This window comes from Rhinolophus sinicus, chromosome 10 (genome assembly GCF_057876585.1).
Source record: "Rhinolophus sinicus isolate RSI-liver-muscle chromosome 10, RSI-T2T, whole genome shotgun sequence".
NCBI classification, from domain to species: Eukaryota; Metazoa; Chordata; class Mammalia; order Chiroptera; family Rhinolophidae; genus Rhinolophus; species Rhinolophus sinicus.
The window spans coordinates 7,385,693-7,413,519 of NC_142510.1; the positions used below are offsets into that span (position 1 = coordinate 7,385,693).

The following is a 27,827-nucleotide window of genomic DNA, read 5'->3' on the forward strand; positions in this document are numbered from 1 at the left end:
ATGTGGTGTTACAATGGATACTATATCTGTGCTTACAAAGATAATGGGCAAACCGATTGGAAAAAAGAATTTACAATGCAGAAAACAGAGGAAAGGTTAATTAGTTACTATAATATACAAAGAGCTCTCATAACTTGACAAGGGGACAAATAACCCAATAAGAAAATGGGTAAAGAATATGAAGATGCTTTCACAAAAGAGTAAAGCCAAATAGTCAACAAACATTAAAAGAAAAAGATACTGAAATTCATTAGCAATCAAGGAAATGTAAATTAAAGTGACAGTGTACCACCACTTTTCACCCATCAAACTGAGGCAACTTGGAAGCAACACTCAAATCTATCGTTAACAAAAAAGTAAAGGACAGTCTCCTGCACTGCTGGTAGAAATTTTTAGAAAGATACCTGACTGCAACTATTAAAACTAAGCACATATTCTCTTTGACCAAGCAACCCAACTCCTGGAAATCCATATAAAGAAATAAAATCCTTAGTATATAAGCAAAGCTGCTCAAGGGTGTCTATTGTTTCGCTGTCCACCACAGTAAAAACTGCACACAAATTCAGTATTACTTCATCGGCAATTGTTTATATATCTGCATCATGCAATATAATTCAGCCTAATAAGAATAATTATTAGAACTACAACTTGGAAGGGTTTTGACAGGATGGTGCTACAAGAGATAATACAGATGCAGAACGCTGTATACACGTAATTCAATTTTTGTAAACCAATGGCAATAAAACCTGTGTGTTACACACATGTATATTTTATTTGTAAAAGATTAATGAATAAGGAAAAAAAACATAGGGCAAATAATTCTTGATCATTAACTTAAGTTGCCCAAAGGGAGGAAGAAGACATGATAGAGAAAAAAAACAGGCCAGAAAAAAAAAAATAACAGTTGACAAAAATGCAAACTTGGTAATAGTGAAAGCTCACGAGGCAGTAGTTTACAAGATACTGTACGTGTGAAGGTTTGAGAAAGGCAGACAGACATGTAAAACCAAATCAAATGAATGTTCTAGGAGAGGAACCAGAAATTGGAAAAATAACTCATTTTTAAATGGGTTAAATCATCATTTCTGGCCATTTTCAAAAGTCATAGAAACACAGTAACTGGAGTAGACAGACATCTAGCTCTTGGTCTGGCTGCAAACGCCTCTTGGAACTCTCTTGGCAGATGAGGAGCTTCAAAATCAGGAACAGAAGATGGCAGCTGAGAAGAAATCGGCTGAAGGAGCCAGTAAATCAAAAGGGGAAAAGGGAATAGAGAAAACCAAGAACGCCTAGATGCAGAAGGAGTGAATAAACGGGAAATGAAGAAACAGAAACGTGAGAGTAAGTCAGGGCCAACGGACTCCCCAAATTTGGCCAGAGTCCACAGCCTGGGAGAAAAAGACTCCACACCAAAAGCTCACTGGAAAAAAAAAGCAATTGAAACAACACACATTTTTTCTGATTTCCGGCCGCACCTTAGCGCCAGAGCATTTATGACTCATGCGCTATGTCCAGGCGGTCACTGTCTTATCAAGGCTCAGTCCTAAGGCTTCTCAATGCTTCTATCTCTTCTCCCATCACCTCCCCTCAGCCCTCTCACTGCTCTCCCCGACCCCGTGGCCCCCCGCCCACCCCCTGGTACCCGGAACAGAAACTTGCCTTCTGAAATGCAAAGCTGTCACTCTCCTTGTTTCTTACCCACACCACACTTTGCTACGAGTATACAGTATATGACATGATTTTAGGGGGAACATAGATGAACATTCTTATGTTAACGCTGTTAAGGTGTCAAGAAAAAAATACAACCAGCCCCCAGTCGTGATTCCACTGACGGTGTTACTGATGACAAGACCAGAGTAGGTTCTCTGGCCTCAGGTGGTAGACAGAAATGGCCAAAAAAAATGTGAAAATGTTACACAAATCACCACAGTTTAAGAAGTAATACCCTAATTAATAAAGTTCAAAGACTTTCCCATGAAATCAAGAGAAGGATCTAGTAATGACTTTCCGGCCCATCTCCCGACACATGCGACACACCATCCATGACACCTACGCATGTGCCATTCCCACTGTCTGGAATTCCCATCCTGCCCATTTGACCACTAAAGACCCTGTACACACCTCTCACACTTGTACTGTGTAATTACCCTGCAGGCCACCACACTGTCCCCAAGCCACATGTCCATTTCCGGACTCAATTTTGAGTTCCTTGAAGACAACAACCATCTCATCCAGTTTGCATCCTCAATACAGACATAGTGATCTATAAATAAATATCTGTGAAGTTAAGGAATTAATGAGCAATCATTCTGCCTTTAGTTTCCAAATTAGCCAAAACCCTGGTATGTCTAGTCACAGAAAGAAAATGGACTGAGTTTATCAAGTTCTTACTGGGTGTGCCAAGCAAACATTATTATATCTAACTAATCTTCCTACAACCCTAGGAAGTGGTACCGTGATCACCATCTCATTTTCCAGACGGTGCTGCGGGCCTAGATAGAAGCTAAGGAAGTCCAAAAACCCAGCTGGTAACTGGTGATTTGTGTCCCGGTGGCCATGGAGATAAGTATGTCTGACACCAAAACGCATACTTCCTGCTCACGGCATCTCTCCACCACCAGGATAGTGATAGCGATGACAATGAGAAAGAGAATGACAGTGCTTACGTGTTGTTTCCTGTGGGCCAAGCCGTGCTCTCAACAGCGAGCCACACACACAATATAAATATGTATTAAAATTCAGACATGAAAATGTACTCAGACTTGCTAAATTTCTTAGAGCTCCCCAATTGCTAAAAAAATACTTTTTCCAAAAAAAAAAAAAAAATCAATTCATTTGATCAAAATAATAAAATAGAAGAGGATGCAATGTGGAACTACCTAACACAGAGCCTCAAAGTGGAAATAAAAGCGCTCAGGGTGGGGGAGGAAGAGTCTGAGGAATAAACCTTGGGACTTTTTGGCCAGGATGGGAAGAATTAGAACAGCCACCCAGTCAACACCTCAAACTAACAAAAGGCTAAGACACTGCTGACGCACCGAAGATGAAAATCACATGCTGACCATCCAGAGACATTTAGAAAAGAAGGAATGCCTGAAAAAGCCATTTGGTTTCATTAAGTGTCCAGAGGAAAATTCGCACACGTGACAGCTTGCCACCGTGCTGAGAATGACACTGGGGAACAGCAAGGGGCGGCTGGTTTTGTTTTTCAGCTTCCTAAAAAGTTCAAAAATGTTCCTAATTCCTCAACAGGTATAGAAAAAGATCACCAGAAACAAATCATTCTTCCCTGGCATGCTCTCCTCTGATTTCCTCTGACATGGTCTTCTGACGATTTCTACATGTTCTGACACAAATACCCAAAGCCAACTCATTGCCACCCACAGTGGCAAAGAGACCCAGTGTGCAGAGTATTTACCAAGTGTCAAGACACTTGACATAAAATTATAATGACAATAACAATAGCTAACAATTTCTGAAAACTTACTGGCCTCCAGGCACTGCTCTAAGGGTGGCACAGGCACTAACCCACAACTTCATGAAGAGAATGTCGTGACTACTGTCCCCATTCACAGATGAGGACACTGAGGCACAAGAACGTCAGAAACTTGCCCACAGTCCAGCTCAACTCAGAACCAGCAACAGCAGGATTCAAAGTCTGAGCTCCAAATGCCACGTTCATTCTGCCACCCCGCCGTTTGGGTTGCTATTTGTAATTCCAAGGGAAAACTTCCAGATTACGTTCTGTAACTCAACATGGGAAGAAGATGCTTCTGTGGGACGCTAGCGTAGATGAGTCTTTGAGGTAACGTCCAGTGCCTGCTGAGCGCTTGGGCCATTATTTCTGGAAGGCGAACCATTCAAAAGATATGTTTACAGCCTCTCCACAGGCCAGTCGGACTGACAGAATGTGGAATAATTTTAATGAAGCACAAGAATGGGTCTTTGTTCTCAGGGGAAAGCAGAGGAGAAACAGCAACAGAAAGGGAGGTGGAGAAACACACGCGTTAGGGAGCCCGGCGACTGCAGCCACTTCCTCCTGAGGTTTCTAAGGACAAAACCTGATGGGGCAAAACAAGCCCCACCTGTCATTCCTCTGCACGTAAACGCTATTTTACACTTCACGTGAGGACTGTGGCATCTTGCTGTGTAATCTCACAAGATCAGACAAATCTCTGTCCCACACACGAGCACTCACACACTCACACTGTGCGGTTTGGTTTTAGCAGAAAAACGCTGTGCATCACGTAGGCTCAAACACCAAACACCAAACACCAGCAGACCTGCCGGCACACTCTTTCCCAAACTGCGGTCATTCACAAACAGCTTGGCCACTTCTGTCACATCTGAGGGTATATACTTGTCTTGAGTTTGACATCCTTTTTTCCCTTAAAATAAGCCTGTTTTAAAAGGTAAAGCTCTATTGCTATTGCAAATGGAAAGCTGGTGTCATGGGCCCTAAACACAGTGGTCCTCAAAGTAAATGTAACTATTAATAAAACAAAGTATTAAATTCCATCTCTGCCACGGCCAGGGGAGGACTGAGCCTAAAACCTGCACACTCTGTTTAAAGGGAAGTTTAGAGACAGATGAGTTAGTGGAACTGTATGATACTGTTACTTTTGTAGGTTAAAAACGATCAAGCATTAGCAATTTCATTCAGCCCAATTTAATCTTTCCCCCAATAACATAAAAGAATTAAAAGGAATTGGAAGAATAACTGAGCCACTAGGCAAGTGAAAGGGATTTAATGCTATGACGTTTAACACTTAAAATAACGGTGAGCATTTGCAGGGACACAACTCTCTCAATTGGGAAACTGCTAGCAAAACTAGAGGGAGCGGGGTGTGGAGAGTGGGGCCCATGCTGAAAACATGCAGTCTGAGCTCTGGGCCGTTCCACGACCTCACAACCATGCGGCCCCCGAGCGGACCTCAGCCCGTGCCGCCAGCAGCGACACTTAGGACATGATAAACAAAAGCTGCACAAATGACCGGCCTCGAAGCTTTCGTGTCTGTAAAAGTAGAAAACGACCCCCCTCTTGTTTTCCTGCACCCCAGGGTCATTGCAAAGATCAAATGAGACTGATGACACAGACGTGAACATCTCCCAACCACACAGTGCTGTCACGAGAAAGGTCATTTCAATACAGCAGCAACAGGGGACAACCGTTGGGCATTTTGGCCCCCCGGCATCCATTCAGCCTCCAGAACAGCCCCCAGATGTCATTTTGAGGGGGCACTTCTTCCTCCCTGGATACTGTCTCAGCGGGATGGTGCAGACAAGTAGACATCTTTGCACTATACAGCCATCAGGGTCCCAGGAAACTCCTTCAGCTAAATCCCTCTGCTGGCAGCTGGGGGGTGGCCAAGTGACCCGAAACTGGGCATCAGGTGCTTCCTCCTTCGAATGCCAATCTTGAGCAGAACGAGAGTCTGAAAACAGCTGGTGTTCACTCCACCAGCAGAGCCTTATTTGGATCACGGTTTCTGCTAGGAGACCATTTCTCAGCTCCTATTTCCAACTTAGGAGCCTCCCAAAGCTGCATGACTCCCTCCTGTTTCCAAACCTCGCCTGCCATCAATTGCATGGGCTCACAATATCCCCAAGTGCAGTAGGTTTCTGTTGCTTGTTACCAAAGAGCCCTGGCAGATACACCAGTGTGCCCTCCTTCCAAAGGTTCCTGCTGCTGTTCTCCCAACCAGCTGGACTCTCTGGCTGCAACCACAAGCCCAAACCTCAGAGTCCTGCCTAGAACTGCTCCTAGACAGTAAATTTTATGCATTCAAAGACAACACTTGGCCTTTTAAGAAAAACCTCTTCCAGTTATCCGTTGTTTCTTAGTGGACACAGGTTCTTCGATTCCTAGAGGAGAATGATGTGGGAAGAAACATATACAAGAAATTCCATTTTCCCGGGGGGACTGAGAGCTATGCCCAGAGTTATATGGACAGAAATCCTGCATCTTCAGCTGTTCCTTGGAGAGCAAAAGAAAATAGTCAGAAGGCTCACTATTCACCTTTGCCTTCCATTCTCTTTGTCATCTCCCATGTGCCTCAGCGCGGGTCGGTGTCACAAGCGGTAACAAGTGTCCAGCCAAACTTCACTCCTGAGAAGCAAGGACCTCAGATGGAATGAAACTAACACGCCTACACGTCTGGCGCTTTGACACACAGTATGCGACTGAATCCCCACAGCAGGCGAGGCAAAGACCAACGTGCGGGTTTTCCCCACATCACCAATGTCCAACACCAGCTGTCCGTTCCACAAGTCAAGTCCATTCAGACACTATCTACCTGGAGACAGCATTAGCTGGCACAGGGTAAGGTCTCAGTCCTACCAGACTGCACCTGCCCCTGACTTCAGGTGACAGTCACAAGTCCAGGTTGTCACCTAAGCTTCGGGCTGACTGGCTATAGATCTCAGAGGTTCCCACGACCACTTCCTCAGGTTGGATTAATTTGCTGGAGCAGCTCACAGAACTCAGGGAAACATTTTACTCACTAGATCACCAGATTTCTATAAAAGAATGTAACTCAGGAACAGCCAGATGAAAGAGATGCAAAGGGCGAGGTGTGAAGAAGGGGTGTGGCACTTCCATGCCCCCTCTGAGCAGGCCACTCTCTGGGCATCCCCGTGCTGCCCCACCCGGAAGCTCTCTAAACCCTGGCCTTTTGGGTTTCTATGCGGTGTCATGACCAAGGCATGGGTGAGTCAATCGTTGGCGTTAGTGACTGAACTCAATTTCTAGCCTCCCTGGGCTCCGCAGGGGTGGGGGTGGGGATTGAAGGTTCCAACCTCCAATTCATATGGTTGGTTCTTCTGGCAACCGGCCCCCACCTCTGGTGATTTCAGGAAAGTTACTACATAGACATAACAAAAGACACCTTTATGGCTATCCTCACTTTGGAAATTCCAGGGGTTTTAGGAGCTGAGTCCTAGGAATAAGGACAAAGGACAAAATATATATTTCTTATTATAAATCACAATATCACAGTAGATCTAATTTGAGGGCTCGAGAAGTCAGGCAGGTGATACAGCTGGAAAGAGGAAACGCCAGGCTTCAAAGCCAGGCCTTGAGAGACCATGCTCTCTCACCAGCCTGCCCAGGGCATATCCACAGCCCCCAGGAAGACTGAAGCAATAAATCGGTCGAGCGATCTAACGCCACAGATGTATACCGGGAACCTAACGTGCAACAGCCCCAAAATATTGGTGCCACACATGGAGAATTAACAAAATGGAGAAGCTGCTCTCAGCCCTCAAAGCTCCAAAGCCTTGTGGTGGCACAGGTATTTAAACACTTGACTATGGTGCGATGCAATGCACACACTCGACCAAACAATGAATTGTTACCAGGCACCTCTAGATGCTTCTAGGCGTTGGGGATACATACATCAGTGAACAAGACAGCCCAACCTCCCTGCCGGCACAGAGCTGACGTTATGGTACAGGAGACAGAAATAAACAAAATTAAAAAGCGTAATGTACAGTCTGTTCATTGGTGATAAGTGCTACGGAGAAAAACTAAACAAAGAACAGATAGAGAGCGTAAGGCAGGGGGCACCATTTTAAATCTGCACCAGTTTCCAATAGTCCCCACGGCTCTACCAAAATGTAGAGCTACATGCTTTGCTCATGGCTGGTAAAGTGTCACAGAAGAACGAGGGTGTGAGAGAACAGAGTAGGGAACAGAGGAGCAGAAGGCTGGGTGGGCTGGGTAAGAGGGTGCCACGCGGACAGTCTCCAGGGTGAGAAGAGTGCTAAGCGAATGACTTCCTTCCCTTCCCTTCCCTTCCCTTCCCTTCCCTTCCCTTCCCTTCCCTTCCCTTCCCTTCCCTTCCGCCTCCCCTGCCTCATCCCGCCTCCCTTCCCCTCCCCTCCCCACCTCCCCTCCCTTTCCCTCCTCTCTCCTACCCTCCCCTACCATCCCCTTCCCATCTCCCTTCTTTTCCCTTCCCTTCCTTTGCAGGAATGCACTTCCTGCCACTCCAGGGTCGCAAAGCACAGGCTCCCAGTGACTCACAGAGCATTTCCAGCAAAGGCCTGCGTATCTCTTGCTGCTGCCAAAACCTTTGTGTCTCCTCACAGTCCATGTTATAAGCTAATGCAATTATGTCAGCCTTTCCTGGGTCACCAAGGTCAGTGGCAATTTTTAGGACTTGGTTTTGTTTTTTTAATTATAAAAGGAACACATGATCACAGTATAAAATATGAGGAATTATAAAGATTTCCAATATTCTTAACTCCAACACTCCCTCTGCCCACATTTTGGTCCATTTGCTGCCAGAGTTAACACGGCCACAATCACTCAGTGTCCATGTAAGTTTGTATCCTGCTCTTGTTATTTTTAGTAAATATATAATTTTTAAATTCTACATAGACATTTCCTGCCCAAAACAAACTCTGTAGGGACATCAATTTAAGGGCTACACAATGTTTCGTTCTACTGATGCACTACTCTTTACTAACCATTTCCCAATTGCCAAGCATTCAGATTTCTGGTTTTCATCATTATAAATTACCCTGAAAATAATGTTATGCAGAAAGGTATTTCAAGTAATTCCCTCAGGACAGAATCCAAGAAGGAGAACTATGGGAAACTGGAAATATTTTACACTAATCACTGCAGAGACAGCTACAGATCACCCAAATTTAATCACGGCACCACTTGGCTGCAGAGGTAAAATACAGTACAGAAGCTGGTCATCTCTGGCCACCTTTTTGCTCTTGATGGTAAACGGTTTTAGAAATCACGTATTTACCTGCTGTCGGAATCCGAGGCGATCTCCTTTCTCCCTCCAAAGCGGATCTGGCACTGCACGGAAAAAGAAGCTGCTGAGACCAGCTGTTGGGATGGGACACTCAAACGTCACAAAACAGCACACACAGGCCTCGGGGTCTTGAGGGACACAGGCCAGAACCCCCAGGGCCTCCCCCTGCCCTGGGTGTCAACCCAAGACAGAGGCCCAGGGACACACAGCCTTCCAGCCACCACTTAAAGGAAGCCCTTATCACCCATGTGTACAGAAGGACGCCTTGTGGGAAAACAGCACAGAGGAAAACAAAGGCACACAGCTTTCCGCACCTTATCTGGGAAGCTTTTTCTATGTGTCAACAGCTGACACAGAGCTGTGGACAGGAAATAATGAAAACATCCACAGACTTGCAGCGATGGGTCCCTGTTCACAGGGCCCCAAAGTTGTTATCACTGGTTAGGAAAGGGCGACAGCGTGAATCACGCTTCAAACAAGTCGTCTGGTTGTGCTGGGTGACAACTTACAGGGGGGTAGGAACGAAAGCAACGTATCCTCCTTTTGTTTTTAATTGTGGCAAACAGTGGTAACATACACTTCACCGATTTAACCATTTTTATTTATACAACTCAATCAATATTGTGCAGTCATCACCTCTATCCAGTACTCTCTTTGACAGGTGCAGACTCTCCGCTGTGGGGAGCAGGCTTCCAAGATTCCTGAGCTTACTATCCAACACACACACACACACACAGAATTTTAAATGATACTTTGTCAAAACTCATAGGACCACACACTTAAAATTGGTGTATTTTATTGTATGCAAATTATACCTCAATAAAGCTGATTTTTTAAAGGCAGATACATAACACTTTCACCTCCCCAAATAATAATAGTAACAGCGGCTCTGGGAGTAAGCTCCCATGTATTTCTGTTTAACTGCTGCATTTACAGTGGTTCCACTTGCCTTCTCACGTTGTCACACTTTCCATTTCTGGAGCAAAGAAAGTAGAAACGCATAAAGTGGGCTCCGAATTTACAGTGGAGCAGGCGCTGGGCAGGCTTTCACCGGCTTTAACAAATGCAAGCCCGTCACCGGCCCTGTGGGGATCAGTGACCCGATTACGGAGAAGAGGGGCGCCCAGAGGCTCGTGAGTCATCCCAGCACACACAGCTGGGGGAGATGAAGCTGACCCTCGACCCCCGCTTCACCTGGGCCGGTGTCCTTACCACCACACCAGGGTGCCCCAAGGCCTGGGCAGAGGCGAAATCCTCTGCACTCACACCAACTCACAACACACACCTCTGTAAAGCACTTACCTCCCTGTATTGTGATTACACGCATGGAATTGTCCGCAGCCCCTTCCAAAATGTGAGCTACCTACATTTCCCAGGGCCAGGCCCTAGCTCTGCTATTGATTAACTATAACACATTCCGCAAGTTACGGGACCTTTCTGAGCTTCAGTTTCTTTAGCTGTAAAATGGAAATAATTGTAGGAACCATCTGGTAAGGCTGCTGGCAGGGTTAAACGTCCAGCACTCAGCAGAGAGCCCAGCACATGAGGAGCGCGCAGTGGATGGTGCACGTCCGGCCCATGCAGGCAGGCAAACCCAAGCCAGCTCCTGTCAAAGCTCACTCCCCACCCAGCCAAAAGCCCGCATCAAAACAGCATTGGCCAATCAGAGCAGAGTTCTGGAGGATCGGGGATCCTGGGCGTGGCTCATCCCGCCTTGTCTCTGCGCATGCTCACGGGATGCTAACGGCAACCACCTCAGCACCCCCGTACCAGCTGCCCTAACACTGCTTGGCAATGAGACTGAAACCCACATCAGTGCCCTCCTCTAAGGAACATCCCTGACGTGGTCCTCCAGAGCTCTGGAAGGTCAGGACACAGGAGCGCCTCCATCCCCACCTGCTCTCCCATTTCCTGGGGAAACCACTGGCCTCACTGTTCCCAGATACACAGGGACAGGCGTAGTCTGTCTACAGAAGGACAGAAATGACTCCTACATTAATTATGACAGTACTACTTGATCTCAAGGTCAAACGTGAGCTTTCCTCTTACCTGTTTCACTGCATCCAGCAGTCGCTCCAGCAGAAATTGTCTTTTCAAGTCATTGTTCTGTGATCCTAAAATGCAATGAGATTTCATTAGTTCTGTTTGGCATTAGCCTCCTATTAAGACTTTCTGACGGGTAGTACACGGCTGACCCCAATAGCACCAGCCTTCTCTTTAACAATCTCAATAACAAGACCAGGTACCAATAAGCTGCGTCATTACGATGACGTTTGACCGTTTCCAGATGACTGCTTCAAGGGAAAGAGCAAAACGACGGTCCCCAGTTTGAACAATGGTCCAATTCAGGGCTTCTCAACCTTGGTGCTATTGACATTTGGGCCAGATAATCCTCTGTGGTGGGGGCTGCCCTATGAATTGTAGGGTGTCTAGCAGCACCCCTGGCCTCTCTACCCACTAGACACCATTAGTGCATGTATACACACACACACACACACACACACACACACACACATGAGTTGTGGCAACAAAATGTCTCCAGATACTGCCATTTGTCCCCTGGGGGACAACACTGCCCCAGGTGAGAACCAATAGTCTAACTTAAAATACAGGTTTCCCAGCACAGCAGGCACTGCTCACTGGCTGACCTCTCCATCGTCCCCAACACCCTTTTCCCATGCTGCCTTCTTCAGTACACGCTAAAAAGCTAATTACTCCTTTTCTAAGTCTCTCTCATAATACTGACCTTAAGAAGTCCTAGCTATAAGCGGAAGTGCACTGGAGGGTTCTGGGAAAAGTATACCATCCTGATAAACAGCTGTTAATCGCTTCCTCATTCCTTCTCCCATCCTTCATGCCTTAATCATAAAGACATGGGGTGGGACCAAGCAGCCTCTTGGTTCCATGAAGCAGTGACGGCCAAGGGCACCACAAGACACCAACCCCGACATCCTTTTGCTGGCGAGCCAGTGCTGGACAGCTCCTCCCTCTAACACACCACATACGCCCCTTTGTTCAAACCGCTGTAGGTGAGGCTGTTCCTTGCAGCCCAAAGCATCCCCAAGCGTTTCAGGGGCCATCCACCGAACTTCCACGTTAGAGGCTGCAGGACACTTGAAAGCACATAGTCAGAACTACATCTGATGCTCCACACACCGCCCCCTGACTCCAATCCACAAAGACACGGCTACGTATTATGATGCCCCAGACACATAACACAGTCGTTTCAAAGGAGACTCAAATTCTGGTTACAACAGCAGACACTCCACATTGCAGGCCTGGAACTGCCCCCAAGCTGCTTCTCTCCCCGGGTGCCAGCAGGGCATCACTGCAGAGATGGCCGAAGATTCATCCGAGTCACACCAGGGCCAGGGCTAATAACAACTGCGACGTAGCACTGAACACTTTCTGTAGGCCAGGCACTCAGGTGAGTGCTCTGCATGGATTATGTCCTGTAATGTTCACAGCCACCCTACAAGCCAGGTAGTAGGGTCCCCGTCCCTCAGACAGGGAATCGGAAGCTCAGAGAAGACAAGCAGCTGTGTGCACGGACTCACTCAGCAGCTCCTGAGCTCCTGTGCTAAGTGCTGGGGACCCCGGGGTTACAGGGCATAAAGAGCCACCCTCTTGTGGAGTGAGAATTCTATTAGGAAGGAACAAATAGTGTCTACTTGGGTGGGCCTTGGGTGTGTATTTTACCACAATAAAAAAGTAATTCACGTGAAAGAAAAATACAGTAACAAATCAGGGAAAATGTACAAAGAAAAAAATCTCCAAGATCTCACTACTGATCCTTTTTAGTGCAGTGATTCTCAAGCTTTCACATGCACACGAATCCCCTGGGGTCTTGTTAAAAGGCAGGTTGCGATTCAGCAGGTCTGTGGGGGGGGGCCTGGAATTCTGCATTTCTCACCAACTCCCAGGTGGTGCTGACGCTGCTGGTTCCTGGCCCACGTTTGAATCACAAGGGTTTAGCATCTATGTAATGATGGGCAGAGTGACCCTAGGTCTTTGCTACCGTATCTTGCTGCCACTGCTTCTCGATGCGATGTCGGCAGCCTCCTCTGCCTTCCTTTGCAAAGCCTCTCTTCGTGGGGGAAGAAAAGCCTGTTCTCTGCAGAGAAACAACGTGAGGTTGTGAAGGCTCAGCCCACAGCTCACCCTCGCTGGCTGCCATCTCTCCACAGGCGAGAAGCGCACTGAGACCACCCTGACCTCACAAGGGGCACCTGGGGCCGACCTCGCCCTGAGCAGGGATTAAGGGCTGGCCTCGCAGGGTGGAGGGAGCAGCTGCAGGGGGTGCCCTGGAGGCCCCTGGCCAAGAGAAGAAGGAGCGCTGGCAGGAAGTCACAAGGCATCATGAGTCCTCATCCCGCTGGGGCTGCTTGCTGGCCATGTGACAGGGACACTCATTTCCCTTCCCTGGACACTGGTTTCTGCATGAGTTCAGCCCCTCGGAGCTCTGCAGTCTGCCAACGTGGGGCCTCGGCAGAGATAGGCAGGCAGAGCCACACGGTTCTCTCTTACCGTCTCCCAGTGCCAAAGAGAGCACAGTGCCCAGCCAGGGCCAACAAGACTCCTCCAGCCTCAAACGGATGCCCACCCGCTGAGCCCAACTGTGGGCTAAGCCATTACGTGACACAGTTCATCCCTTCACCAGAGCGCTGAGGCTCAGAGAGGAAAAGACTTTCACCCAAGGCCTGTCCTATGGGAAGTGCTAGAAGCAGAATCCAATGTCAGGGCCACTGGCTCCTGGCTGGGCCAACTCTAAATCTTGCTCACTCTCAACTCCTGTAACAAACCAGTGACTGCAGGTTTGGGAATGATTCCTCTGTGAAACCCCAGCCCTCCTGCTTCCTTCCTTCTCCGTTCGCCCTCAGTCAATATTACCAATGAGATAAACCAGAATAGACTTCTTTTTAATTTCTTGGGAGATCACCACCAAAATGAAAACAGAATATGCAAAGGCACCCCAGGAAATACCCCCAGGGGGCCACAAACCTGTCAGAGCTACTCAGTGACCCCCTAGGGCTCTAACTCAGACATCTCAGGTATGTGTGAAAACCACTCACCCGGTTCAGGTGCAGACCTGTTGTCTTGAAAGTTTAGAACCCTGAGGATCCTACATTGATTCTCACCACAAACATCCAGCCTTCAGTGACCTCCTGGGGAGATGGGCAGGGGTTAAGAATGGCATAGCCCAGGTGCAAATCCTACACCACCAGCTGTGTGACCATGGGCAACTTACTTAACCTCTCTGCACCTCCTAGGTCTGTTAAATGAGTGAATATTTATCGTGCACCTACAACAGTGGCATGGATATACCAAGCACTTTATACGTGTTAGCTATTGGTGGTGGTGGTGGTGTAAGCCAGAGCTCTGGCTCTGAGAATTCTTTCAACTGGCTAACTTCTCTTCTCTCCAAAGCACAGGCAAAGCAATTCAATCCAAGTTCACTGCCCTGGGCGGGTTAAAAGGTGGGAAAGGGTCCACGGTGTGTGGGGAGGGGAAACGAGCAAGACACCCCAGGCACCCTCTGTCTGGTCCTTCTCTAATCCTTGCAACAACCCTGGCGGTCAAGGTGCATGCATTTCTCACACACAGGGGAGGTAGGTCACTTGATCAGCCTGCCTCTCCACAGTGGCCGAGGTAAAATCAGGCCAGGCATTTCTGGGTTCTAAGGCTAATCCTAGCAATGCGCCAAGCAGGTGGAAGGGAGACAAGAAAAAGAGGGCAACGTGCTTTGGGTGCCCACTGCACGCCAGGAATTCTGCCCAAGCAAGTGCTGCATCAGAGGCTGTGGCCCCGGTCTGCCTGACTCAGGCCGTTCTGTTGGTGGACCCGGGGGGGGGGGGGGGGGGGCTTCCTGAACAAGCAGGGACTTGAGCGGTGCTTTAAAAACGGGAGGAAAAGAACAGGTAAATCCATTCAGACAACACACAACTGCGTAATGGGCACGAGGTTTCCTTTTGGGGTGATGACAATGGTTTGAAACTAGATGAAGGTGGAGGTTGCATGCCATTAGGAATGTACTAAATGCCACTGAACTGTCCACTTTAATGTGGGTCATTATTTTTACAATTGTTAAATTTCTAATAACAGTTGTTAATTGTTTAAACGGTATTAAAACCGTAAACGGTTTTGTGCTATGAGAATTTCACCTCAATAAAAAAATATTTTTATGGGAAGGGTTGCAACAGGTTGCAAATTGGCCAGAGCACATGCCAGCCAAAGGGACAACTACAGCAGGACGGGTGGGACAAGACCACTGCAGCAAGCCCCCAGCGCCCACGTTGAATCTCACAGTGGGAAAGCCACCCCACGCTCATTTCTCTTTCACATTTCTGATTACACTGAGGGGAGAGTCTGATCCTAGGAGGTCCTTAACTTCTGCATCAGTCAAGCTCCTAACAGGAAACAGGCGCACTCAAATAAGGAGACCCACCAGCCCAAAAGTGCCATTGTTAGGAAATTCTGCCTTAAAGCAGGTTCGATTATCCCATCTTGCTGGATAATTCTGTTGGGGGGCCGTCCTATGCATTGCAGGATGTTTAGCACACCCCTGGTCTCCACCCAGCAAATGCCAGTAGCACCCTCCCAGTTGTGCCAGAACTGTCTCCAGATGTTGCCGAATGTCCCTTGTGGGTGTGTGGGATGAAATCACCCTGGCTGCGAATCACTCTTCAGTAGAGCCCCCTTATAAGTTAATCTTGAAGGCTCCTGGCACATTAAATATTCAGATTTTTAGGTACTCCACGTCTGTCTTTGTTCAAAGCATATGCATTTTACATAATTGCACTGAATCTATTATTTGCATTAGTGTTCCTACTTACAGCATTTATTCATGTTTCTTCTCTTACAATTATCAGAAAAGGCTGCATAACATTCCACAAAATTGATGAACCACAGTTACTTAACCTTCCTCTCACTGTAGGAAAAGAAAGTAAATTCCATTTATGATGTTCTAGGAAGGAATTGGCAAATGTTTTCTGCAAAGGGCCAGAGAACAAATATTTTCTGCTCTGCAAGCTCTCTGGTCTCTGTCCCAGATACTCAGCCCTGCTGTAGGATAAAAGCACATCGTAAACGAAAGGCACGTCATAAACAAAAGCACGTGGCTGTGTTCCAATAAAACTTTATTTAGAACAACAGGCAGCAGCTGGTTTTGGTTTGGGGCTACAGTTTGCAGACCCCTGTTCCAGAACACGGCAAGAAACATCTGTGCGCCCACGGTGCTATGTTTAGTCCATCATTGTGTTGAAGCACAAAAAACCTGGATTCAGGCAATCCTGGCTTTAACTCCCTAAGGTAGAACTGGCACGTTATTAAACTTCTCCGATTCTTAATTCTCTCATCAGAAAGTGGAAATGAAAGCAAGTGATGAATGTACAGTGCCTTATTCAGTGCCTTATTATATAGAGGGACTGGTGAAATAGTTACTTGTTTCTTTTCTCATTTCCCTTAGTCCTTCTTAGCTCAGTTTCCAAGAGGCCAGGAAAGTAATTTGATACTTTGGTAGCGTTTGGTATTTCCTGCTACTTTGCTTTTCAAGAACTTAGCACACCAATGATACATTGTCACTGGTGGTGTGTACCTGTTCCCCCATAGCTTGACCAACACATTAAATGTTTCTTGGTGGTGTTAGTAGATACATAATGGTAACATGTGGCAGTTAATTTACTAAGTATATATAACGTGCAGTTCTCCAGCCATGGGGGAAGATACACTTTCTCTTTCAAGTGTTTGTACACTGCCATTTTGGTGTTTTTTTCCTACAATAGAGGTTGGCAAAGTGGGCCAGCCACCTGTTTTGTAAATGAAGCTTTATTGGAACGACCACACCACAGCCATTCTTTTACTGTTGTCTGTAGCTGCTTTCACACGATGATGGCAGAATTGAGTAGCTGTGTCAGAGACCTTATGGTCTGGGAAGCCTAAGATATCTTCCATTTGCCCTTTACAGACAGTTTGTTGACCCCTGCTCTAGAGTAAATTCTTCGTCCATTTATAAACCCGCTGTTAACTTGGTCTTTGATCTTAGACAGCATATGCCACTCGGATGGCCTGAGCCCATCTGTCTCAAGGCAGAGCCACCTCTTTTCATCGTGTGGTGGCGGACAGTCTGTCCCTTTGTCCTGGCCCAGCTGGGCCGCTTTACCCCACCACACAGGGAACCAGCACCCTGACTTTGGGGACTAATGCTTGTCCATTTTATCTGTTCATGGGGCTGGTGCTTGAGCAGACAAAGCTGCTTCTTCATTCTGGGCTTTACGTATACGAGCTGCTGCTGCCGCCTGGCCCGTTCTGACCCTCTCCACTTAGAGCAGCCACTTGGGGAGCCATGGAACTCCCCTTGGAAGTCCTACTCAACAATTGTTGAGTTCCTTCTGTGAGCAGGGGTGCGTTAAGGCTTCTTTCCATCCCCGAGAAGGTTCACCACCCAGGGCTGGCACAAGGAGCAGGCTTCTGATTCCCCATAATCCTTTCTGCTATGGGGGTGCGAGCTGGAAGGAAAAGTAATCCTGACGACTCCCTACGCACCCACATCCAGCTCAGCCTGATGCCAGCCCCATACCTAAACATTCCCATGACAAGACACTTTAAATTCCACTAGTGCTGAAATCAGCTTCTGCCACATGCAACTGGAGGGTCCTAGCTAACACACCCATGATTCCAACACATTTTTTGGTGGGTTCATGCAATTTGCTTCAACACACACCAAAAGTATAGCCCTTTGCTAAGTGATAGAAGACTTCCAAATTTTCATCCAATAAATGTCTGCTGAATGTTGACCCCTGTATTTCTGGCCAGGCTTTGCTGCCACTAGAGCCCTCACTCTTCCTGGCAGCATTGTAAATTACTACAACAACTTTGAAAGAAAGAACAATCAAGAATGATCCACACTTTCATGTTAATGCTACTTCAGGGAAATCGTCCTAAAGACAAAATCTAAAGGAATGAAAACTACCTTGAACACAAATGTTCACCACATCATTACTTATTGTAGGAACCAAAATAAGGGGTGGAGGTGGGGGGAAACAAGCTAAGTTTCCACACATAGAGTCAATGGTTTAAAAAGTGTGCTACATGCAAGATGATGGATTAACGATGGCTAACGAAATCCATAAAAGTGATCTATATGAAGACCATGTAGCAATGTGTTGAAGTTTTATCCAGAAATGTCAGGGGTAAAAGCAAAATACAAATGTATATGATAATAGTAAAATCACTTCCGCCTATATGGGTGTTTCGCAAACTTTTTTTATCACTTTCCCCCTTAAGATTCTTTTTAGAGTTTTTTTCCTTAATCACCCTCTCCATGAAAGTTTAATACCACAGATATACTGTACATCTGTTTATGTACTGCTTGCATATCGATGATGTATACATAACAGTAAGATTTTCACCCCACGGGGGTGCTATCACCCCCCGTGGAGATGCATGGCCTATGGATAGACAAGATGCCTGGATGGAAGGCGCTTTACCTGGAATCATGTTCACATTGTCAGAATTTAGCGAAGCCCATAAAATCTTGGATTTCAGTTCCATACTTTAAGAACACAAAGAACTTAACGTCCTATTGTTGACCCAGGCAGAGCCATGCAACAAGGAGCAGGAGAGTCTGTGTCAATGGCATTTAGTCCACCGCCACTTGCTCACATAGGAGACGGTCAAATCTTTGCTGATGGTGGAACACTTACGTCTTACAATCTGCCATAAAAGATCAACTCAGGGCCTTCATTAGGGGGAAAAACAACAGTTGACATCATCACTTTTTCTGTTTGAATGAAAACCACAAATATTCCTTTTTCCATTGACTCGTTTCAGCTGATTCTCTATTCTAAACACAAGCCACTGCTGGAGATGACCCAGTCAATACCAAAGAGAAAAACCATGACCTTCAACATTCCAGAAAACTGAAGGAAAAAAAAAGCTGCCAAGAAAAAAAAGAAAGAAAAACCTACCAAAATGTACATAAACATCAGGCAAGAAGAGCAGTAAATTACCCACTAAGCCTCAAACCCTGGTGTATCCGGCCCTTAGAGTTTTTCTATTCCACAAACTATTTGATTCTCTGGGTCTGGCTTTCCCCACCCTTGAAACGGGAGTTTCAGTGTCTTTCTAACTTAAGAAGAATTCTTTACAGAGTAACAAGCGATGGAACCGAGCAAAGGGGCTTCAGAGGTAAAGTCTTACAAAAGACAATGCTTGAGAATCATGACTTTCTGGCCCTACAAGTTTACTTTCCAGTAACAGCAAAAGCATTATCTCAAAATCAGAATTTCTCAGCTAGCAGAGGCTGGTAATCAAGTATTCCTACCTACAGGATTCTTAACAGAAAAACAAACAAATCATGAACCCGTCACCCTACGACAACCACCCACATGTGGTATGTGGATATGTCCTTCCTCCTGACACTTTGCTTACTCCTACATACATATATGAATCCAAAAACACTGTTTTGTGTGCATGTTTTAACGTACATCGATTATATTTTAGGTATAATTCTGTACCCTGCTTTTTTTTATTTTTAGAGAACGTTAATGTTAAGTGATGTATATAAATCCATTTTATTCCTTTTAACGTCTTTGAGGTTTTCCATCAGGTGACCCTCCCACATATATTTATCCACTTCCCTATGGTCATCTTATTTGTTTCTGGCCTCCTGACACCCATCTGTCTTGCGTATGCATTACCTAGAGCCATCCCACTTCCTGGTTCTCCTCACTTAATGTATTTGGCCTTCAACCCATCTGACCTCTGACTCCACTCAAACATTTTCAACTCAAAAGTACAGTGGATTCTAATTGCCAATTTATAGGCTAGAGAAGAGACTGAGAAACACGTGAAACCACACCAAAAGGATACATCAGCAAAATCCTGCAAAGAAACCTTACAGGGTAAACTGTTTCTTTCAACAAAAATTGCGAGGGAGGAAAAAGAGAAAGATGAGAGGGGAACCTGTAGTTAAAAAAAAAAAAAAGAAGAAGACTTTGTGCTTCAAAGGATACCACCAAGAGAGGGAAAAAGCAACCCACGGAATGGGAGAAAATGTTTATAAATAACCTATCTGATAAGGGACTTTTATCCAGAAATGAAATAGAATCCTTACAGCTCAACAATAAAATGAAAAACAACCTACTAAAAAATGGACAAAGAATATGAACAGACATTTCTCAAAGAAGGTATACAAATGGCCAATAAGCCCATAGAAAAATGCTCAACATCATTAGTCAGCAGGGAAATGCAAATCAAAACCACAAAGAGACACCACTTCACCGTCACTAGAATGGCGATTATCAAAACGACCGCTGGCCAGGAAGAGAAACCAGAACCTTCCTGCACTGCTGGTGGGAAGGAAAACGGCGCTTCCTCATTGGAAAGCAGTCTTGACAGTTCCTCAACTGGACCCAGCCATTCTCTTAGAGTTACCATGTGACCCTCGTATGCCCCACAATTCTACTCGGAGACATACACTCAAGAAAAATTAAAACATATATGCCACAAAAACTGGTATGGGATTGTTCACTGCAGCATAATTCATCATAGCCAATAAGTAGAAACAAGTCAAATGTCCATCGACTGATGAACGGATAAACAAAACGTGGAACGTTCATACAATATGAATTCAACCAAAAAAAGGAATGAAGCACAAAATATGACCAAAACATGAAGTACATGCTACAACACGAACCATGCAAACATTATCCTCAATGAAAAGAGCCACACAAAAGGCCACATGTTGTAGGATTAATTTCTATGAAATGTCCAGAATGGGCACATCCATAGAGAGAGAAAGTAGATTAGTGGTTGCCTGGGGCTGAGCGAGGGAGAATGGGGAATGGCTGCTAATGGATAGAGGGTTTCTTTTGGAGTAACGAAAATGTCCTAAAATTGATTACGGTGATGTTTGCACAATTCTATGAGTATACTAAACACTTAAATTTTTTTTTCACTAAAAAAAAAAGAGACCTAAAGACTTAAAAGACAAAGCAATTTGCATTGTTTAAATCTTATTTAGAGCCTGAGTTTTAAAAATACACTATTGTGGGTGGCCAGTTAGCTCAGTTGGTTAGAGTGCGGTGCTAATAACACCAAGGTTGCCGGTTCGATCCCTGCATGGGCCACTGTGAGCTGCGCTCTCCTTAAAAAAAAAAAAAAAAAAAATACACTATAAAAAAAAATTATAATGTAATCATGGAAATTTGAACATTGACTATCTGGTGATACTAATAAATTACTTCTAAGTTCTTATAGGTATGAAAATGGAACTATGTTTTTAAAAAGAAGTCCCTGAGTCTTAAAGATACATATTATAATATTTACTGACGAAATGATATAGTGTCTGGGATTTGTTTCAAAATAAACTGGGGAGAGAGGTAGGAAGTAAATAGGTATATAGGTTGAAGTGGTCATGAGTTGGAAATTGTTCATTAGACTATTTTCTCCACTGGTGATGTTTGAAATTTTCTATTAATAAAAGGAACAAGAAAAGCAGGAAATATTTCCACGCCATGTTATTTTATTGTGTGCCAATTATCAATCCCACATGTGGGAAAAACCCATTTCAACTGTATTCTCAAGAAAGAATTGAAAATACCTTGGACTTTCCCTTCCTTCCTCAGCAACCACTTTTTCTGTCTCAATTACAATCTTTCCAAAAATGGGCTTTCATTCTTAATAGCTTTTCCCTTTTTTTTTTTTTTTAAAGCCATTTGTTGGTTTCCTTTTGTAATGCATTGGCCTTAGACCTAATGATTTTTTATATTAAATTTTAAAACTTACTTTAATATTAAATTGCTCATTGATCAATTTTCCTTGGCTTGTCAATCTTACCTATTCCCGTGATGAAAGCAGATGAGAAAACGGTCCAGAACTGTGAGCCTGAGGCCGACCCTCCTTGGTCACATTAAAAGGAAGAGATTTTTGGGAAGTACTTAGCCCCAGCCCGTGTCCCAGAGCTGGGCCACCAAACAACCCCACCTGAACCCCACATGGGTCCTTACGGAAACAACAATAACAGCTCTAAATTCCATGTGAGAGGCACATTACTTTACCTTAGGAATGTCACTTGGTCATTGCAAGAAACCTGGGAGACAGGGACTCCTGTCTGTCCCCATTTTGCTGGGACTCCCAGAACGGTCAGGTAACTCGCTCTCAGTCACACAGCTTTACGTGGCAGAGCCAGGATTTGAACCCAGGCTGCCTGGTTCCAGGGCCTGCACTTACCTCCTGGGTGGAAACCAGCTCATCACATCTTTGTTGTGGTATCACTAATGTTCAAGGACCAAGGGAACTTTGGTTCAAGGACCAAAACGCATTCGCTCTGGACACAGAAGACGGACACTCTCCCAGGAAACCGCCCAGGTCCCTCCTTGGGACCACCAATGTCACAAACCTTGCTTTTGAACGGCAAAAACATAAAGGCACATAACTTAGAGAGAGAGAAAAACCACCGATCGACAGGGAGAACTTAAAAGTTCTCTCTTAAAATGAAGCGGGACGGACTGCGCGCGCCGTGCCCACACTCGCCTCTGGAGACGCCCGGGTGTGAGGCGACGGCCAGGGGGCTGGATGCACCTGGATGCAGGGACTCGCGGAGGCGACCCCACGGGGAGAGGAGAACAGGCCGGGTGCGGGGAGGCGGGTCCTCCTGAGCGACTGCAGGTCCCAGCCGGCGGGAGCCGAGCGGCTTCCCTGAGTCATTCTCAGCCCCACACGCAACACCCAGGAATGACTTAGCACCAAAACACAACGCATCTCCTCAGAGCGAAGGGCTGAGAACCCGCGGCCAAGTCGAGGAGCCAAACTTCCGAGACGCCGGGGCCGGCGGGCCACACACACCCCCCGCCCCTCGCAGCCTCCCCGCCAAACCCGCCGCCCCCTTGCGGAAGGGAGGGGCGGCACGCGACGGTCCCCAAAGGGGCTCAGCCTGGGAATGAATAGGGAAGGCTGGCACGACAGGACAAGGGACACCTCCAACGATCTGCGAAAAGAAAAGGAAGGGGCTGGAGTAGGAAAAACAATAAACAACCAAAATGTGAGAACCAAGGACCGGAGTGGAAAACACAGTAACTGGGAACGACCGGTACAGAAGCGAAGCATCGGGGGACAGAGAAGGAGGATAACAGGGACGAGGAAAACAAAGCGGCTGCAGAACAGTCGTCGGGGACCGGGGGCTACGAGGGCACGGGACTCGGGGGTCAGCAAACTCAGCGTCGCGAGGGGACACCGCGTGTGTGGGGCGACTGGGGGCGAGGGGTCCGGTGGGAGGAGAGACTGGGGCGCAGGGCACCCGGAACTGGAACCGGGACTGAGAGGGTCTGGGAGTGAGTTGGCGCCGAGACACGGGAGATTTCCGAGCTGGGGGTCGGGTGACCCGGCAAGGGGGTCGGAGGGCTGGGAGGCCCTGGGGCACCGGGGACAAGGAACTGGTTGTAAGTGATGGACAGGAGTCCAGGGACTAGGAGCGCCAGAGAACTGCAGGTGATCGGGGCCAGGAACTGAGGGACGTGGGGTCAGGACACTGCGAGCAACGGGACGAGGGGTGCAAGCGACCGAGAGGGGCGCGGGGCTCGGGGGCCGGAGGTGCAGCTGGAGAGGCGGGAGCCCGGGCGGCCGGGGTGGGTGACAGCGGCGAGGCCGCCACTCACCGCTCATGGTGCCGCTCCCGGGTCCGGTGCCTGCGCCCCGCCGCCTCCACTGCCGCCACAGCCGCCGCTGAGCTCCCGACAGGCCGGGCGACAGCGCGCCCCGCCCCGCCCTCCGCCCCGCCCCGGAAGTGGAGCTCGGCCCCGCCCCCCGACCCGGAACGTAAACACCGATGCCCGCGTGGGGCGCAGGAGCTGGGGCGCTGCGTGGCGCGGAGATGGCGGGGGACCCCAGGCCAACTGGAACCGCCACAGGAATGCTCTGTGGTCAGCGAGTCCCCGGGGGCGTAGGGACCGAACGGGACGCCTCCCCGCCCTCCTGCGCTCGCAGTCTGCCAGGCAGCCAGGGAACTAGGCCCCGAGAAGTGAGACGTCGTTCCAGACAGCGCTGGGCGCTGAGAAGGAAAATGAAAAAGGAGTAATGGGCCAAAGCGTGGGGACGAGGGAGATGGGTCATCCCGGGGGGCTTCGCTAAGGAGACGACTTTAGAGCTGAGACCTCCGTGATAAGGAGACGGCCCGGGAAGATCTGCAGGAAAGGTCCCAAAAGGAGCAAGTGCAAAGGCCCTGCCTCGAGTGGTTCCCTGGAGCGAGAGGGTGAGTAGGGAGAGGGGAGTGAGAGAAGATGGAAGAGATGGATGGAGGGCCTTGCAGGCCATGGTGAGGGGTTGGGCTTTTCTACCCAACTCTCGGAGTAGGGAAGGGTGACCCTCTGAAGTAGGTTGTAAGACGATCACCCTTCCTGTGCTGAGAATGACCGTAGTGAGGCAGGGTGGAGAAGGGGCGTCTGGTTAGGGGGCCATTGCAATTGTCCTGCAAGAGGTAATAGTGCCTGGGGCTACGGTGGTGTCACGGGAGATGTAGGTGCATGGGTTGTGTGCAAACATTTGTTCACAACAATCTTATAAATGCAGTTTACTGCCCCCATTTTACAGATGGGAGTAAGGGGACCCAGAAAAATTAAAGGAGCATTTTCCCAATTTGTTTGCCGGTAACCCAGAGTGAAAAAATACATTTTACATTGCAACCCCGTACATACATGCGTACATTTAAGTAGTTGTTTAACAGAACAATTCTGTGAGTAATGTATTCTTTTTTTTTTTTTTAATGCTGACTGAAACAGTTGATCCACAGTTGAAAACACTGACTTGAGGACCAAGCCCCACTGGGAAAAGCCAGAATTCCAGTCCAGTTCTGTGTGACCCATAGCCCCAAGGCCTCCTACTACATTGTCTCTCAACAGGGAATCTCTGGCCCCTGCGAATTTATCTTTTGGACTCAACAGAGGTCAAGAGCTCTTTGGAGAATGATGCTCTAAAACATTATTTCTAATAGTGAAAATGGGAAACGCACCAAAGCCCACCTACAGGAGGATAGCTAAGCAAATCGTGGCCCGCCTCACATGGACTCTCTGCGGTAGATGAAAATGCTAATTATAAAGATTATGGAAAAGTGGGGAAAGGCCAGTGATAATACATTACGTTTAAAAAGCCCTGTGCAAAATGGTCTGTACACCATGATTACAATTGGGTCAACATACAGCCATGAGTAGGGAGAATGTAAAAATGAAAATACTTGTCAGATGGGTACTGGGCTTATCAGGGTGATCACTTCGGTGGTCACATTATTTAAATGTCTAATCACTGTGCTGTACACCTGAAACTAATGTAATACATGTCAACTGTAGTTGAAAAAAATTATTTTTAATTTTTTTAAATGAAAATATTTGTGTAGTTGGTGGGGTTATTTTACCCATTTTCAAAATTATACAATTGTTAATGTTATGCTAGCTAAAGAGTCAATGTGTCTGAATTCCCCCCCCAGAAAGCCTAGTTGAGGTCTGCCTGCCTCTCTAACCTTTGGTAAGGCATCACATACCTGCCTCACGGAGTTGTCGTGGGGATGCGGTGTGACACCTCATAGCACCCTGTACCTTTTCTTCGTGGCACTTGACGCAGAATGTTACTGAAAATGTAGTTGGTGCTTTACATTTTCTACCACCAACCACTCTTTAAGTACTGTCATTCCTTCCTCCTGAGATATTAGCCTGCTCCTGAAGGACTGAGAATCAAACACCTAATGCCAGCAGCTCTCTAAACTCATTGAGGGGATTGTACTAGGGGATGAGAGCAAAAGGAAGAGGGCCTGTGAGAAGCAAGCAGCAATATTCCCAGGCCATATAACAAGAAAGGAGTATGTGCGTGCCTGCCCTCAGAGAGGGGACCTCAAAGGGACGAATAAAAATCATTACAGCAATGTAGCTAACACAAATTACTTATTATGAACCAGAGACTTTTATGGAAAAGGTAAGTAAGTGTGTATGTGACTGAGGCATAGAGTGGTTAAGGAACTTGCTCATAGTCACCCAAGGTTTATCACTTTCTAGTAACAGACACAGGATTCAAACCCTGGAAGTCTAGCTCCAAGAGCCATTCTTTTAACCACTTTACTGTATTGTCTCCTGTGGCCCTCAAGGGCCTGGAATGGTGCCAGGATGGGCCCCAAATGGGTAAAAAGATCCCACCAAGTTTCCGCATAGCCCAAACCCAAAACAAAAGCCACAAAGCCCCAAGACTTTGAGGGTCTATACTGTGGTGCCACTAGGCATCTTAATAAGGATTAAAGTCAACAGGTGACCAGAGGGCATCACCTGTTTCATGCCCTTCCATAAGGAGCTTTACACAACCCCAGGACCTTTGCACAACCATAGCAAGGGAACCCTCCCCCCTATAATGACTAAGATGGTAGCCCAAAGAGATGGGGAAGTCAGAGATGGAACTAAGTCGATGTGAAGAGGGAAACAAACAAATAGATTGAGATGTCTGGGTTTAAGTTATGGTTCTGCCATTTACTGGCTATGTTACCTTGCTCTGACTTAGCTTCTGTCATATCTGTAAAGTGGAGATGATAATGGTTCATCTACCTTCTGGTTTGTTATATGCATTAAATGAGCTAGTACAGGTAAAGCACTTAGAACAATCCCTGGCATATTAGTAAGACAACATACGTGTAGCCATCAGTATTACCTGCATTTGGGTCTGAAAACAATACCTAGCATACTTTAATCACAGTTAGCAATTATACATATATTTATACCGTTATAATAATGCCTGAGGCCTAAGCTGGAAGCTGACAAGGTCAGGAACTCCCCATGCATTGCACACTGAGTGGATGGCTGACTCTAGGCTTCTCCTAGCTCCAGAAGTACATAGGATAACTGCGCTTTCCTTTAACAAAAACAGAAAACTTCAGTGTGTCCTGAAGTGTGTATGTGCGTGGATAGAAGGGAACTGGTCCAGCCATAGAAGTGGGTGACTCTGGGATCTACACATTGCAATACTTTTTTTCAGTGAGTCAAGAATTTAATCATGAAACCGAGGAAGTTTCCACAGTTAAGCTTCCAACACTAAGAGAAATACATTTTAACATAAAGATTTTCCAGAATTAGAGGACAAAAAGCTATATCAGCAACTGATAAGTGCAATCACCCTAAAGAGATCTGCTGTATTATCCTTTCCTTGTGACCAGAGATATTCCGATCAGCTCTGCGCCAGTCGACATGGTGAATTATCTGGGAGAAACTGGTTTCTCCGTCCATGTGACGTTCCCGGCAGCCGGCAGGCCATCGCAGTACTCGTTGGTTTTCGTGGTGACCAGAATAGTGGCGCCTTCCTCCATCGCTGGGAGTGGGAAGAGATGGTCAGAATCGACCTTGGGTTTGCTCTTGACACAGTCTTCACAGGTACATTCTTCTACTGTGTACTCCAGGCCTCTGGGAAGAAGAATTTCCACCCCGGTGCTGCTCTCTTTTCTGGCGTCCCGGTCAGCATTCGCCTGGTTCTGGAGAGCTTTTTCTGATTGTGCAGAAACAGAAAAATTACCCTACACTTCCCGGGGGGTGTGGCCGTGACAGTCTTAGCAGTACCTGAAGGGTGTCCTGCACTCGAAGTCACGAAGTGGCAGACCACAGGCCCACGGCCCGTGAAGACATGCTTTAGGACGTAGCGTGTTTTTAAGTGTTGGCTTATGTTGGCCCACATTTAAAAATCAAGATTTTACATATAAATCTAGACAACTGGCCTCTTTTATTTTTAATACAACAAAATGCGCCAACCTAGAGTCAATATTCCTACATGGTAACAATGGGCTGGAGTCGATAGCACCTGTCTCCTTCAGGCAGGCTGTGGGCTCCCCCATTGCCAAAGCCTTCACCAGGCCCCCTACATTCATTTGTTACCTCCATAGCCCTTGGTGGCATTGAGGTATTGGCCCTATTTTTACATACGTGAAATGACAAATTACCATATGCTATAGCACACTAAAATCAGCCTGTGGGAAACACTTCGGAATTCAAAGTAAAGATGCTTCTCATTGCACATTTTGCGGCAGATTACTTTTTTTTT

At 46.8% G+C, this 27,827-nt stretch overlaps 2 protein-coding genes and 1 long non-coding RNA gene across 12 annotated transcripts in view; 1 reads left to right on the top strand and 2 right to left on the bottom strand.

Annotated features, from left to right (window-relative positions):
* SNX29 (sorting nexin 29) overlaps positions 1-23,537 on the bottom strand; it is a 426,403-nt gene extending 402,866 nt beyond the window's left edge. For 3 of the 4 annotated variants that reach the window (XM_074322948.2, XM_088801234.1, XM_088801235.1), the window contains exons 1-2: positions 10,824-10,925; positions 8,766-8,818 (exon numbers count right to left, since the gene is read on the bottom strand). In XM_074322948.2, coding sequence (XP_074179049.2) covers positions 8,766-8,818; positions 10,824-10,910 — 140 coding nt within the window. In that variant the 5' untranslated portion in view covers positions 10,911-10,925. Of the gene's footprint in view, positions 1-8,765; positions 8,819-10,823; positions 10,926-23,428 lie in introns of those variants that run through there. The other variant, XM_019715145.3, reaches the window with a different exon arrangement.
* A 52-nt stretch (positions 23,538-23,589) lies between these two features.
* LOC141569488 (uncharacterized) lies at positions 23,590-25,213 on the top strand. Its single transcript, XR_012493186.2, has 2 exons — positions 23,590-24,021; positions 24,548-25,213. It is a non-coding gene; the product is annotated as an uncharacterized LOC141569488 (long non-coding RNA).
* A 1,245-nt stretch (positions 25,214-26,458) lies between these two features.
* TNFRSF17 (TNF receptor superfamily member 17) overlaps positions 26,459-27,827 on the bottom strand; it is a 78,518-nt gene continuing 77,149 nt past the window's right edge. For 5 of the 7 annotated variants that reach the window (XM_088801239.1, XM_088801238.1, XM_088801237.1 and 2 more), the window contains one exon: positions 26,461-27,278. In XM_088801239.1, the coding sequence (XP_088657365.1) occupies positions 26,992-27,278 (287 nt within the window). In that variant the 3' untranslated portion in view covers positions 26,461-26,991. Of the gene's footprint in view, positions 27,279-27,827 lie in introns of all 7 variants that reach the window. The other 2 variants (XM_088801241.1, XM_088801242.1) reach the window with 1 other exon arrangement.